Source organism: Apis laboriosa, unplaced genomic scaffold (genome assembly GCF_014066325.1).
Source record: "Apis laboriosa isolate Shangri-la unplaced genomic scaffold, ASM1406632v1 scaffold26_cov146, whole genome shotgun sequence".
Classification (NCBI taxonomy): Eukaryota; Metazoa; Arthropoda; class Insecta; order Hymenoptera; family Apidae; genus Apis; species Apis laboriosa.
In genome coordinates this window covers 4,805,881-4,821,517 of record NW_025222592.1, presented here as the reverse complement: position 1 = coordinate 4,821,517, position 15,637 = coordinate 4,805,881, and the positions used below count along the sequence as shown (strand labels likewise).

The 15,637-nt window shown below is 35.6% G+C and overlaps 1 protein-coding gene and 1 long non-coding RNA gene across 4 annotated transcripts in view; one reads left to right on the top strand and one right to left on the bottom strand.

The window, feature by feature from the left end:
* Positions 1–14,038, top strand: part of LOC122713987 (sodium-coupled monocarboxylate transporter 1) — a 51,061-nt gene extending 37,023 nt beyond the window's left edge. For both annotated transcript variants that reach the window (XM_043934915.1, XM_043934914.1), the window contains exons 2-6: positions 2,360–2,766; positions 3,767–3,941; positions 6,091–6,242; positions 7,121–7,261; positions 11,394–14,038. In XM_043934915.1, coding sequence (XP_043790850.1) covers positions 2,408–2,766; positions 3,767–3,941; positions 6,091–6,242; positions 7,121–7,261; positions 11,394–12,537 — 1,971 coding nt within the window. In that variant the 5' untranslated portion in view covers positions 2,360–2,407 and the 3' untranslated portion in view covers positions 12,538–14,038. The remainder of the gene's footprint in view (positions 1–2,359; positions 2,767–3,766; positions 3,942–6,090; positions 6,243–7,120; positions 7,262–11,393) is intronic.
* Positions 1–15,563, bottom strand: part of LOC122713989 — a 36,596-nt gene extending 21,033 nt beyond the window's left edge. The window contains exon 1 of one of the 2 annotated variants that reach the window (XR_006346546.1): positions 15,451–15,563. This is a non-coding gene — a long non-coding RNA (uncharacterized LOC122713989). Of the gene's footprint in view, positions 1–1,801; positions 1,926–15,450 lie in introns of those variants that run through there. The other variant, XR_006346549.1, reaches the window with a different exon arrangement.
* Positions 15,564–15,637: the final 74 nt, after the last annotated feature.

Sequence of the window (15,637 nt, the reverse complement as noted above, 5' to 3'; positions counted from 1 at the left end):
TGATAGTGAAAATAAATAAATAATCGAGAGATATAAATAAATATTTTTTCGTCGTGGATAATATAATAGAAAATTATAACGAAAACATCGTCGAATAAATTTAAAATTTCTCAAAATTCAGTATCGAAAAAGTTAACAAAATAATTCGAAAGATTCAATTATCCGAAATTGCTGGCGAAAAAAAAAAATTAATCAGAAAAGAAGATAACGATTCTTTCTCTCTCTCTCTCTTTTTCTCCGTCTTAAAAAATTCACGTGCCCTCTTCCAATCAACCACAAAAGGAAGTCCCCAAACCCCACCGAAATTCACCAATTCTAAATAATTTCCACAAACGATCCTCAGAGTCGATCGGGTTTTCAAAGACCGGCGAACAGTCAGCGGTGGACTCAATAAAGAAATTCGTACCGTCTCGTTCATTTCAAACGGAGAAACAACTCCGGTTAAAGAATACCCGACCCGCATACGAAATATTCCCGCGGGGTACGAAGCGGTCGACCGTTCGATTGCGACCCGGTGAAATGGGTTAAACGTGGCACGATAAATAGCCTCCAATTGATTTCGCATTGTAACCTCGCGGAAACGAGGATAGGACGCTCTCCCTGGTACGCAGGTATTTGGAGTGGAATATTTCCTAATTCCTATTTTTCGAAAATCAACCGAACGAGACAATGGAGAGGAGTCGTGACCCGGTCGACGTTGTGTAACCCACACGACTCGAATTCAAATCGTTTTTCGAAGCATTGCGAAATATAGCATGTTCGATGGCGTTAACGAAGAAATTGTTCTCGTTTTCCTGTCGAGGAAGCTTTTTCTCCCTCTCCCTCGATAACGATCGATTGAGATTGAAATTCTTTTTAGGGGAATAAAAGTAACCATAACGTGAAGAAAGGATGGAAAAATCTCTGACTCGGAATGGGAAAGTGGGTTAAGTTAGGAAAAGCGATTTTTCAAAAGAGATATAAAATTTTTTTTCCTGGATATAAGATCTTTTCTTCCATTTTCCTCTCTCTCTCTCTCTTTCTCTTTTGATTCTTTTATGCTCGGTTCCGATGTTCTTTCGCGAGAGATGAACTTTTTTACGAGAATTTTTTTTTGATCTTGAATGATCGTCTTGACTTAGCTCTCTGCTGATTCATTGGATTAAAGTTTTTAATTCTACTTATACCGTTACGATTTCATCTTCCCACATTTGCAAATTCATGAACTCGATAACAGTGTCTGTTTTTTCACTTTCTTTTCTGTCTTCTTATAACATTATATTTCGTTAAAGATATCATTAACTTTGTAACATCTCTTTTTAATATCTGATTCGAAAGATTTTTTTTTTTTTTTTATGCTTTTGCGAAAAGTTTGGCCCTTCAAATTTTATTTTTCGATTCTAATGTTGCCTTTAAAAATCTAGCTTTTATTCCGTTTGAAAATATAATAAATGATAATTCCCTCAAATTCCAAACAAAATACGATCTATCATATGTACTCAGCTACACGAAATTTTAAACAAACAAGTTCGCATCGCAACCTTCCTCTTCTCAAACACGAAGATCCGAGTAATACCGAGTGCTCACGTGTTGCCAATAAAATCACTGATCACGTTATATCACAAACATTGAACAATCGATTTAAACGGAATTATGCGTGATTATTATCAAATTCATACGTTCATACAATATGCAAATACATGTGTTTTTCAAGTTTCCACAAACACGAGGCCTAACGTGTCATCACGATAAACAATAGAGCAAGAAGATAAGAAAAAAGCTTTTAACCAGTGACTTACCGCCACTAGTCCCTTCCACTTACCTATCCCTCCCTTCTCACCGTTTCGAGGAAGATAGTGAGACGAGTCGATGCTCGTCGCTCTATCGCCGCGAATATCTCCATCTCTCTCCATGTGCCGAACATAATAACGTGAAGTGGTTTACGGATTGCGTTCAGTCACAGTACGCGCCGTCTTCCGATCGCATCGATCTCCCATCGTACATATATATGTATATACACACATATATGTATATACACACCCGGTGAAAATAAACACGCATCGAAACTTCGAAGCGTTGGAAAAAAAAAAAATCTAACGTCTCTCGTAACGTCGCGACCATCGTTCGCCAACAGGGACGCACAAAACGCGCGCTCGAGACACGAATCGAGGCACGCGTGCGAAAGCAATCACGAACGTCTGTCTATTTGCACAGAAGCGAGACGGAAAGGATAGAAAGTAGCGAAACGCGACATCTGTAAACATAGATCGACTAACCTCTTACTCGTGATCGTTCCGCGGTTAGATTCAAACACGAGGCCGTTAAGGATAAACGAGTACCACGTCGGTAATATCGTTACGCTCTTGTTTTTCGAAAGCAGACAGTACTCGAGGGTGAAGGAAGAGACGGAATCCCAAGAGAGCCCGGGATGACGATCAAACCGTCGTCCATGGTGACCGACTATCTGGTCTTCGTCGGTTGCATCGTTGCCTCGTTCGTGATACCGTTATGGGGGAAGTTTCGTGGCAGGCGGAAGGAGACGACCAAGGCCGATTACGTGTTCGCAACGGGTACCGTATCTATGGGCGCCATGATGCTGTCAATCGCGCGTGGCACGCTTGGCGTCAGATCCTTTCTAGGTTATCCGTCGGAGCTGTACTATAGAGGGAGCGCCATGTGGGAGGTCATCTACGGTATGATGCTCGCGTATCCCATCGTGTGCTTCATCTTCGTCCCGGTTTACTACAGCCTCGGGATCACGTCCGTCTATCAGTATCTAGATATGAGGTAATTATCTACGAGAGTCGTGTTTCCATCGGACCCGCGATCATCATTTCGCGGGAATAACGTTGAGAAATAACGCTCGCGCGGGAATTGGATCCGCATCCTTGAAAATTCGCTCGTGGGAACAGGCGAATCTCTTCTTTCCTGTTTTTCTTTTTTCTTTTTTTTTTAAATATATATAGGGCGTTTCATCCGAATCGTTGAAATTAAATTAAATTGTACTTCCATCTTTGAAACTTTCTATATTTTGAAATACGCGATTTTAAGGTTTATTCTTTGAAAAAATAGAATAATTACAATTTAATGATTAACTATATATATATAGGTATAACTATTCAAAGAAAGAAACTTGATCTTCCATACTTACAAAAAATTACTCAACGTTTTCAGTATAATGAACAATTTCGAAATTATTTCGGCCATTATTTCAATTATTTCTAACCTCTGATGAAATACGTTGAGAGGAAAATTTGCCGCCAACCGGAAGTTTTTTTAAACACATCACGTTTTTTTTTTTTGTATGAACACAACAATTAAATAATGGAAGGCACAATGTAAAGTTAATAGACTAGATCATTCGAGATATCTTCCCAGAAATAATTCGCCTCGAAATCACGCGGACACACGTGACGGATCACGGGGAAAATTTGAATTCACCTTGTACACGATATGCTCTCGAGCAACTCGATATCGTCGTTTGCTTGCCTGGAACCAGGCTATTTTACATTTTCAATTTACGTGGTACCAACCACCGTATAAATCCGCCTCCTATTTTTTCTTTCTTTTTTTTTTTTTTTTTTTTTTTCCTTTTTTTTTCCCCCTTGCTAAAAATTCTTATCCGTCTAGATAGACTTTCTCTCGAATGGAAAACGATCGTTTCGAAAAAGTTTTAGAGTTGAATTTTTTCCCATGAACCTTGAGACGATATTCCCGCTTAACGATTATGTCCGGCTGTAATATACAAGCGGAGAATAGACCTCTCGTAATTATGCTAATTTCCCAGGTTCAAGTCGAAGCTAGTCAGATGCCTCGCAAGCTTCTCCTACGTGATACGAAGCCTGCTGAACTTGGCCGTCACGATATTCACGCCTTGCGTAGCTCTTAAGGCTGTGATTGGCTTGCCTTACTGGACCAGTATAGTTGGTATTACATCTATATCTGTCGTCTTTTCAATTATGGTGAGTGTAATTTTCAACGGTAATGTAATTTGTGAATGTAATTTGAAAAGAAAATTATCGAGAATTGCTTGCTCTTGAAATGAACGCGATATTGGATTATTTCTAATGTAATTTAATGGAAAATTTTTATTTATTTTTTTTTTTTTCTAAATAATTCTTGAAAATTTTATTCTCGAATGTATACCCAATCCAACAGTGTAATTTTCAATTTAAAGATGTGAATATAACTTGAGACAATTATTCCCGGATAATTAATTTCGGTGCATTAGCGAGAAATAATTTTTTAAAGCAAACTCTAGAGAGTTTTATTCTCAAATGTATTCACGGTTTAACCTGGTTTTTTATATCAATTTTTGGGGCAAAAAAAAAAAAAAAAAATGTTGAAACTCGCTAATCGTATTTATTTAGAATCGGAAATAATCGTGAAATCGAAAGTTAGTCTAAATCAATTGATTAATACATTTAATGCGAATGACGTGAACGTACGCGCCATGGGAATTTCCATGGCAGGTGATCGCGTCACGAACTTTTTCAGAAAAAAAAATTTTTTTTCAGAATGTAAACGTGTAAACAAATAAAAAATTAAGTTCATTTTTTTCAATGGTATTGAAAGGTTAATAAGATCGTGAAATTTTCTTAATATTTAAACGCTAAATATTTAAAGAGAAATTTACCAAATCTATAGATATTTATACACTTATGGAAATCTTACGAAGCAAACATCGTAAAATCTTAATCTTAATTCCATCTTGTATTTTAAACTTTTTTCCCTTTATTATTAAAATGCGAATAAACACGAGCGTTAATCTATAGCGTCGAACTTGTTATGCTAAAAAAAAAGTAATGAATAATTTATATGTTCGAGTTTATAAAAATTCAGCAAAAAATCAGCTCGAACTCGCTTCGTAATCATAATATAATATACTTATTTGATGCTATTTTAAATACACATTTTAGAAAAACATCTATCAATATGGATATTCGTCCACTGCGATTAATAGAACGAGAGAGAAAAAAAAAAAAAAAAGAAAAAACAAACAAAATTTTCTCAAATTCAAATTTCGAAGAAATTCTCTTAATTTTTATTTTTACATTCTCGATCTCGTTTCGATCCAAATATTTCACGAAGCTAACGATATTGCCTCCGGATCATAAATATTCATTCGAGAAGTGTTCATCGATCATCGACGATTCCACGCGATTTACACAGCAACGACAAAAGAAAGGAGAAGAAAGCCAAGAGGCCGATGATTTTTCGCGCTGATTCATTTAAAATCGTCCTTACTATAGCCCCCGCATTTTCGCCCCATCAATTATTCTGTATCCGAGAGGGGTTGGCCGTTCGAAAGGGCATTTCCTCCCATCGAAAGCATCGTAAATACAACACGCGTGATCGTAAAATTCCCGTGGAACAACGCAGTAGGCAAGAGAACCACGTGAAAATGTCCATTTTATACTCGCCTTTCCCGTGCGTCGTACACGTGAATTCATTTCCGTGTCGTCCAATAATTTTCAATTCGTTTGAAATATTCCCTTGCATATTCCCGCGTCCAAACGCGCGATTTTCGCTTTTTCGTCCGTCGGATTAAATATCCATCTTTCTCTCTCTCTCTCTCTCTCTCTTTCTGTGTTTGCAATTTTTTTCTTTTTTTTTTTTCGTAGCTCGCGAATTTATGGTGATGGTAAAGAAAATATTAAAAAAAACGCGGTGCTTTGCAATTAGAGAAATTTGTATTCGTAACGATTCAATACAAGAATTGAATGTGTTGTTGTGAATATATTTGAAAATAAGAAAAATTGTTTTTTTCGAAAAATCGTTATTTTTCTCTCAAGTGGATTGCGTTAAGAATGAAGGTTGCTATTAAAAGATGATAAAGAGGGAGAGAAAGGGAAAAATGATAAAGAGTGATAAAGGATTACATCTCTTAATATTGAGAATTAATCTCTCAAAAAATTTGAATCAATCTGCACAAAAATTCGTTATCGTTTAATTAAAATTTAAATTATCTCATAGGAATTTTAAAAGGGGTATAAAAAGTTAAACCACTTCAAAAATTTTGAAAAGAATTCCCAAAAAATTCTTTAAAAAAAATTATCGCTTCAAAATTTTGAGTAAAAAAACTCATGAATTTCATGTTTGCATTTGCAGGGAGGACTGAAAGCGGCCATCCTCTCAGACGTTATACAAGGTTTGACCATGATCGGTGTCTCGCTCGTGATAATCGTGAGAGGCTCCGCTGATATCGGCCCCAGTCAAATTTTAAACGTGACGTATGAACGTGGCCGATTGGATTTTTTCGAGTAAGTGTAAACATTGGTCGAAGCTAAATGCTTGGATTAGAGTGACGTGGAATCCTCATAACACGTTTAGATTGGATATCGACAATCTTTATTGGCTTAATCGAGACATTGATCCAAGTTTCACGTGAAATCTAGGCGAGATTTAAATCTGAGTTAAATGAAAGTGTTCACGTGTTATTATATCATTAATATTTACCTCGATCCTACTATTATTTCATGTATCCTAATATTACTATACTTTCTTATTTACAATATATTCTTATTTATCATTTCAAAATATTTGAGATAATTAAAAAAGTTTAATAATTTTCCTCGTGTCATTCACGTTTAAATAAATATATACAGATTGTTTACAAAGAATAATGGCGAAAATGCAAACAGAAAAATGTTTGTTTTCTAATTCAATTTAATTTCTAACAAATAGCATTAATATCATAAAAATTTCTCCTATCCTATTTGTGCATATAACATTACAGAAATATTTGTATATCTTTAAATACAAAGATTTTTCTTATTTGTAATCTTTCCATTGTATATAGATTCTTCTAATTTCCATTTAAAAGATAAAAATAATTTGCATCCTGAAAGAAACTATTATATAGAAAACTTTAATTAAGGAAGGGGAAAATAATTCTGAACAATCGATTTCAAATGCACGCAGAACAAGATTACCGGATACTCATCGCGTAGCTTCCAATTCAATACACTTGTGCCACGAGACGATACAAAGTACAAAGAACAAAGTAAACCTTCGATTTAAAGAAAAAAAAAAAAAAAGACATTTCCCAAGTATTTTCATTAATTTCGTAAAATTTTGAAAAACAAGAAGATTATAGATCAATTCCTCGCAAATTAATCGAACCGATCTCTCGTTTCAGTATGAATTTCGATCCCACACTTAGAGTGACGACTCTGTCGGCAACTCTGGGTCAATTATTCATGAGCCTGTCCATCTTCGGTTGTCAGCAGAACTTCGTGCAGAGATATTGTAGCATGACTAGCGAGAGGAAAGTGATCAAGTGAGTATATAATTTCTTTTATCAAATCTTCCTAAATCAAATTGAAAATTTAATAATAAATGAAACTGCAAAATCGATTTCATCCGGCTGGATATAAGATGGAATTATTAATGGAAATGATTGATATGGGTATACGTACGTACGATGATGTTTCTATCTCGATAAAAATCAAATTAATTTCGCGGGTAAACCACCCGTATATTTCTCGTAATTGCGAGAACATTGAAAAATTGGAAACCCGTCATTTTGACGTATTTCGTACTTTTATTGTTAACCGTGTTACCTCGCATTTTCGTAATAATTTAGCGAGGAATAACGCTCGGTGAAATTACACGGCTCGCGGCCGTATCTCGCGGTGAAATTTCGAAATTTCTGGAACCATTGATTCCCCGAAATCTATCCCTGGTGTTTCTCGGCCGAGAGAAAGAAAAAGAGAAAAATATTAGACGGTATATTCGAGAAGTTTGCGGAATACAGAAATCGCTTGTGTACGCTATGACTTCGAGGCATGCATGATATTAGCATTTTACGCGACTGATATGTAAATAAGTATCGTGTAGATAACATTACGTGTTACGAGATTCGATATATTTAAACGTAGAAGTGATTTTTCAATAAACGATTTGTGTATTAAAAATCGATAGGAAAGAGTTTGCATAGATATTTTAAAATCTTGAGAAACAATGATTCTCGATCTTTTCATTTTATAATGAGTAATCATTTTTCTTCTTTTCTACATATGAATTTTGATTATATACTAAAAAGATTGCCTTTCCTTTACAATTCAATTATAAATAAAAAAAAATTATACCAGTATTTTTAATAAAGTTTTCTGAAATGATAGTTTGTAACCCTTTATTCAAACGAAAATAAATTTTTGGACGAAAAAATTTTTCTAGAAAACCAAAAAAAACATTTTGCTGAATTTCGTTGACCTAAATTGCTTGTGATATCATTAAAAAAAAAAAAAAATGATCGAGATAAGAATTAATTGGATTAATTTCTTACGGCCGCCATTGTTGCCGCCATTGTTGACCCCTTAGAGCGGCTTTCCGCCAAGCAATCGGAATTATCATCGACCACGTCTCTCTACGAAGCGTGAAGGGAGAATATGTCTTGTATCCCAGAAATAAAGTAAGAGGGGTGTGAGTTGAAAGTTTGCGGATCACTTAGTCGACGTGTACACGAAATCGACTGTTTTCCCTCGAGCTAGAAAGACGAAAGGAGGGAAATCCTTTCGAGAATGATCTCAAAGAAACTCTGTCCGATTGATCGTGTCTACTTTTTCTTTCCGCTTTTTACTCGCTCCTTTTATTTCTTTTCCTCCGAATTGAGACAATTGGCGGGATCATAGTGATATTGATCGCTGTATAAAACATTTTAGAGAAATTAATTATATGAAGTTTTATACGAAGCTTGAAATAACTTTCCTTGTTTTATATTCTCTTATTTTAATAGATTTTAAATTGGAATAGTAACAGTGAATTTCATGATTCTCAATCTTCCAATTGAGGTACCCATTAATTAAATCCATTTCTTGAAAAATATATATTGTTAAGTGTTTAATAAAAATCAAATAATTAACTTTGATGGAATTGTGCAGTTTAGGTTATGGTGTGGTTCAATTGACGATTGGCATTTCAATTAAAAGGTCAATCACGTGCGCAATATGAATCATCATCACGCTTGCTAGAAATTATTCCTGCTTGACGTTTATCTTACTAGATATTATTATTATTATTATTATAAGCTGACTATGAGTCGCGTGTCTTTCAATGATAACCATTTCACTTGATTATATAAATTCTTACACTTATCTAATCTTCTTTTACTTGCGATTGATCGGTCTTTATCCTTGTTTATCAAAATTAAGAAAAAAAAATTAAGAAATAAATAACGGTTCCATTCGATTATCGATTCCTCCTCGTATTTTATCGAAACAATTTAAGTGAATTTTAATGACGTGTCTTACAATTAACGACATGACATTTAAATACGCGAAACGTATTTTTCATTTTTCGTTCAGAACCATTGGAACAGTTGGAAAAATGTTAAATAGTATCGAGACGTTCGTCGTTTAAAAAAAACCACATCTCGCTCCCCTTTTATAACTCACATGACGCAATAACTCCGTTTTTCATGGACGATGAACACCTACGATGAAAAGCAGACTGAAAGTAATTTGCGAACTTCTTTTCGTCCTTCCACTGAGGATAAAAGTTAAATCTTTGAATGATTCGAAACGAAGAAACCATACATCCTGTCGATTCCATTTAGTAAAAAAAAAAAAAAAAAAAAATTCATTCATTCAAAACGTGAAAAGATTGACGTACGAATTCAAGAAATATCCATATTTTATTTATTCAGCTTTCGAAATATTATTAGTCAGAAATCGCGGGAGATACGAAACTCTTTCGCGAAAAAATATTAACTCAGCCATTTTAAAAGGATTTAGACAAATAAAATATGGATAATTCTCCGCAGAAAAAATATCACTTCAAATTTTACGAGTTTAATATTCATAAAGTACCGAACAAAAATATACGCATACTCTGCTAGTGACGTTTTCTTCGTAAATCTCTATTCTGAGAATTTTTTCCTCCAACATTTTTGTCAAAATGTAATTCTAGAGTCTAAAGTTATTTAATAAAGGGCTAATTTTTAGAGAAACTAAATATCACTACATATAGATACTATTTTATAAAGGAAATAGAGTTTTGAAATAATATTTACATAATGAAATATAATATTTCAAATGTGCATAAATTGTATATCCTATTTTCGAAACCAAATGTAAATAGGAAATAATATTTTACTTAAACGTGAAATAATATTTGATTTAAGCATTAGATATAATAATATTTTGTAAATTCTAAATTTATGCAAAATATATAAATTTTTAGAATTTTATCTAAATAAAAATATTTCAATCTATTTTGCATTACAAATAATATCGTACAGTTTAATATTTTACACTTGAATTCTAGAATTATATTTTCGACAAAAAATTAGAGGGAAAAATCCTACGTTGCAAAGAAGAAAATTACAGCGTGCCAATACTTTTGTCCGGCTCTGTATACTCGTCTCTTCGCATTTTACGAATGAAATCTCCAATTAAATCTTGTACAACCAGAGATTCGAGCGCGAAAAGATCTCGTTTGAGGTTTAAACGAGTCGGACACGCGAAAACCTTTGGTGCCCCTCGCGTGTCATTGTTTCTAGATAGAGAGAAAAGAAAAAAAAGAAAAAAATACGAAACAAATTAACAACCGATTCCAAAGGCAATTTATCCCTTTCGGGATAACGTAACGCATCGACGAGGACAGGACCGTTTTATTAGTGCATAAATTCGAACAAACGAAGTGTCGGTACGGCCGCGATAAAAACCTCGGCCCGAAATGGACTTTTATTAGAATATAATCGCAGTCATGGCTGCGTTCTCCACTCTCGCGATAAAAATGTTTCATCGTATGGATTTTTATTAGGGTATATAACAGCGCGCGAGCGGGCAAAACTACCGACGATTTGTCGTTTTATTACACATTTTTCGAGGGCCGTTGATAAAGTTTAGAGAATGGAAAAAAGAATGAAAAAAAAAAAGAAAATTGACATTGCTGCTTACTTACGGAAAAATTCGAACGAAATTTTGAGATAATCGTTCGAAATTGTTTTAAAAATTTACGATATATTCTGTATCTTTCCCTCTCTCTCGGCATCCGATTGAAATTCTATGGAAAATCGGTATCGAACTGTCGTGGAATTAAGAGAGTTTCAAAGTGTCCTAAAAAGTTTCGCGAATTGGACTCCGTCTCTTTAACTCGGCTGAACAGATTTCCACGCGGTCCATCTTTGGCCGAGATGCCTTTCGATTCGCGAAATTCTCTCCGCACTACCCTTTACCACATAATCAATGAGTCTTTCGGCTGGCACCCACGGTAGGGTCAAATGGCAGCAGGCCAAACTTTTAACGGTAGATACTCCCTCCTCTGGCTAAGGTGCTCAACGTTATCGAGTCGACCTCGCGTGTATCTAAGAACGACATACGTTGTTAAGATCGAGCAGCGAGAATAGAGTTTAAGTGTATATTTCGTATTTCAATGAAAAAAGAAAAAATATAATATGCATGTTTCAGGACTATGTTGGCCAACATCCCTATAATCTTCGTCCTGTTCTCCCTCTCCTGGGTGGTTGGAATGGTAATCTTCGCCAACTACGCGGACTGCGACCCCCTGTCGCTGGGATACATCTCAAAATTCGACGAGATCGTGCCGTTCTACGTGGAAGATAAATTCCTCAACTTTCCAGGCTTATTGGGCCTCGTAATGGCTACCTTGTTCAACAGCGCCCTCACCATGGCTATGTCTAATCTGAACTCTCTCGCCACGGTCACGTTCGAGGACTTCTTCGGTCAAATACCCTCGATGAAGAACTTGAAAGATAAGCAACAGTTGCACCTGATCAAGCTGATCAGCGTTATCTACGGTATACTGATAATAGGAGTGAGCTTCCTCATCGCAATGCTATCGGGAGTGATCGAGTCGTCCATGCTGATGACGTCGGCCACCTCCGGCCCCCTGCTCGGCGTTTTTCTACTGGCCATGCTCGTTCCTTGCGCCAACTGGAAGGGTGCCGCGGCCGGGATGATCTTCAGCCACGTGACCACTTTATGGATCACGTTCGGCCACCTGACGGTCAGCAACAACGTGGAAACGTTACCTCTGTCAACCGAGAACTGTCAGAACGACACGTTCTCCCCTTGGATCACCAAACCAGCCAGCATACCTTATCTCACGGCCAATAACTCGTACGAAAATGGACCGTTGCTTAGGAACGGAACTGACGAGGAAATGGCGGGTATAGGCCCTATCGAGTTCTTGTACAGCATCACGTATATGTATTACGCGTTCATAGGAAGCATGTCGACGGTGATCGTCGGTGTTATCGTGAGCTTGGTGACAGCCGACCCGAAAGGAGACATGTACGAGGAGCATCTCCTTCACCCTCTCGCGGTGAAGATCTCCAGATTCTTCCCGGGAAGGCGGAGATTATACGCGAGCAGCACGCGGTTGCAGAACGAGCAGAACGGGGCGAACGCGACTTCCTCGTCCTCGGTGACCTCGATCGCGAATGGCGTGGAAAAGACTGCCACTCTTCAGGGGGTCGTCGATGATGGCGGGAACCTTCGTATCGACGTCGGTTACATAGAGAAGCTGAACGCCCTCAAGAACGTCTCGCTCGACGTGACCAACGAGGTCAACAAAGGGACGAGGCTTTGAGGAGGCTCTGATATTCTTCGTTCCGAGTAGAGATCACCGGAGTCTCGAAGATTTGTCCGAGAACCGAGGCTGATTCCAAAATATTTCATATCCGAGTGTCCAACGTTAACTAACTTATCTGGGTGATATTCTTTCTTTTTTAATTTCGTCGATCGAGGTCCTATGTTGGTAGTATTACAGGCGATGATGCTGAAATGTAATCTTTTTAGTAATAGTTTTCATCGATTTCGTATAGAAGTTTTCACGTATATCTTTAATTTTTATATTCAGAATTGGCGAGCGAGCGATTTTACAGGGTAGACGGTAGTACAAAGTCGTAGGCTTCGCTGAGCCACGCGTTGAGACGCATACGCGTGATTACTTGGCCTTACCACCGTACACTTAATCAGAGTAATTATGTTAAGTAGAGATTCCAAGAAGAATTAGTGTCTCGGTATCGAGAACTGAAATCCGGTTCATGCGAACGAGTCAGCTTTCTGTAATTGCAGATTAAAAACGATGGCATTTATCAGTGCACGTAGAACTGCAGCTACTTTGTTGATTCGATTGTCTCATCGTGTCTCATCATGTCTCATCATGTCTCTCCTTATCTTAGAGATTATCTTGATTGTTTCACATTGTTTTTCGACTGACGAGTTTCACTTTGATTCACGCGAACTTCGTACATTTAATGTAGTTCCATGTAAAAATATATATATATATATGTAATACTTCGTGGAAACAGCCAGTCATTTGCGAATTTCGATTCGCAAATTTGCCACAAGAACTCTGTACGTTATACGTACACACGCATGTAATACTCATTGTCTCAAGTCAGGAACGGAATCGTGGATTGTTTGTGATATTCGTTTAGAAAATTCGATTATATTTGGACGAAAATTTAAGACGTAATCAAGATTTTAAAAGAATTTAGACAAATTTTGATTCAATCTGTAAATACCGCGATGAATATCTTTTTGTACATATCAATTTTCATTTTTGTTTTAATTTTTATTTTTAAATTTTCTATTCCTATTTCGTCGAAATATATTATGTAACAATAATACGAGAAATGTTCCTTATTCGCGTTTGATTATAGACGAGGGAAAGTGATCTTTGACATTTGATATAGAAACGCTTTCACCGGTGGCTTTCGTCTCTCCGATTCCGTTCCTGCATTAGTTTGTAACGAAAGTATTGAATCGTGATAAGATTGTGAGATATCAAGCGGATGTTAATGCGTCCGTTGCGCAAGATTTCTTAAAGGTATGAGTTTACGTTTTGCGACAAGTATGATTCACTATGCAAATGAAAGAGGCGTGTGATGACAGAGCGCGAGTACTATTCGCGTAAATTGTACATTGAGTGTGCCTCCGTTACTCGCGGAGCTTCGTCTCTACGTTATTGTAAGTTTTATATGTCATAGATTACGTTATTTTTGTAACATATAGATATAACAAATATAATTGCGTTAGATATATGTATATCAAGTATCGAATAGATCTGTACGAAATATTGTGAATATTTATTTTTTTTTTCTTCTCTTTTTTTCTTTTTTTTTTTTTTTTGCACAAATATATCGCGTTTTTTAAGTGTTGTGTTGAAAATTGACGTTTCATTTTTTCATCCATTACTCTGTTAGTTATATCAATTCATCGAAATTTTTTAAATTGCGCGCGTTCTGTCCGAATTTTTCCTCTAGTTTAATCGATAATATCGTTCCGCTCGGTCGATAACCCGTGGTTCAGGAACGATGCCCTCAATCAGTCAGCGAAATCATTCCCAGTTCCGATTATAGAGGAAAGATCTATCATTTTGCAAAATAAAAATCTGTAGCTATACGTACATTCATCAATCAGAAATTCACATGTCTCGACGTGTAATCGCGTTCGAGATTAATCGATGATGTCAATCGATCGATTAGATAACGTTATTACCTGTCGTTTAAATTGCTTCGACGTTTCCTTCAACACTTTTCGAATCGCGTTTCAATGCAAAAATTACAATGAAATGTGGATTCATATCGAAAATCGTCTTGGATTAAAAATCAATCATGTAAAGAGAAAGAGAGAAAAAGAGGATAAAAAATCGAACGACTTCATCGTTCTTACTTTTAGGAAATTTCGCGTTACAAAATCTATAGACCGTGTCACTTTCAACAAATGTAAATTTGCAAATTTATGAGAAACCAGAGCCAAGAGAATGGCCATAGAATCTCTTCGTAAAGATTGGAGAATATAATCGAAATTGGATGCCTTAAAATTTTACTATAATTCCTGTCTATATATAATATAAAAGTTAAATCACGTCATACGAAAGTTAGATCGTATGAATACGGTATAAAGTGATGCTATAGAAAATGTGATTCGAAGAGTTACGTTTTCTAAAGCAATGTTTCCCGATTCTTTTTTGAGTCATGACCCTATTTCGTAATAGCAATTTTCTTTCATCCTGACTTGCATAAAAAGAATATTTTTCGTAAAGTGAATATAATATTTTTTAGAGAATGAATCAAAACTTGGAAAAAAAAAAACGTATTAAAAATCTGTTATAACAAAAATAATATAACCTATTTAATATATAATTTTTCTTAAATCTTAAGTTTAGGCTAAAAACCGATTTACATCTTATTTTAATGTAATTAAAATGATTTCGTAAATGTAATAAATATGATAATTGTAATAAAAACAATAAACAAATTCTTATTGTAATAAAATAAGAATTATCAAAATTTCATTTCTTATTATAATATACTATGAATGTTTATGCATTTAAAAGAAATTTAAATATATAAAATAAAAAAACTTATTATTTTTTATTGTTTTGATGAAAATACAAATTTGCATAATCATCCACAGTCTAATAATGATTTATATATTCCTATCTCATCTATATTAATATATGCAAACAATTAATAAAAGATAAATTACTCACATGACCTGATGACATTGTACACTGTTAATAAAAATTCTCAAGATGTGTCAATGAAATCCCATTTACGAAATAAAATAATCAACGACGAACAACTAAGAAACACTAGAACAAAAAGAAGATGGACGCAGTGTGAGCGAGAATCGATATCCAGTGTGAAGTAGACAGCAAAAAGCAATAGTCGATTGTC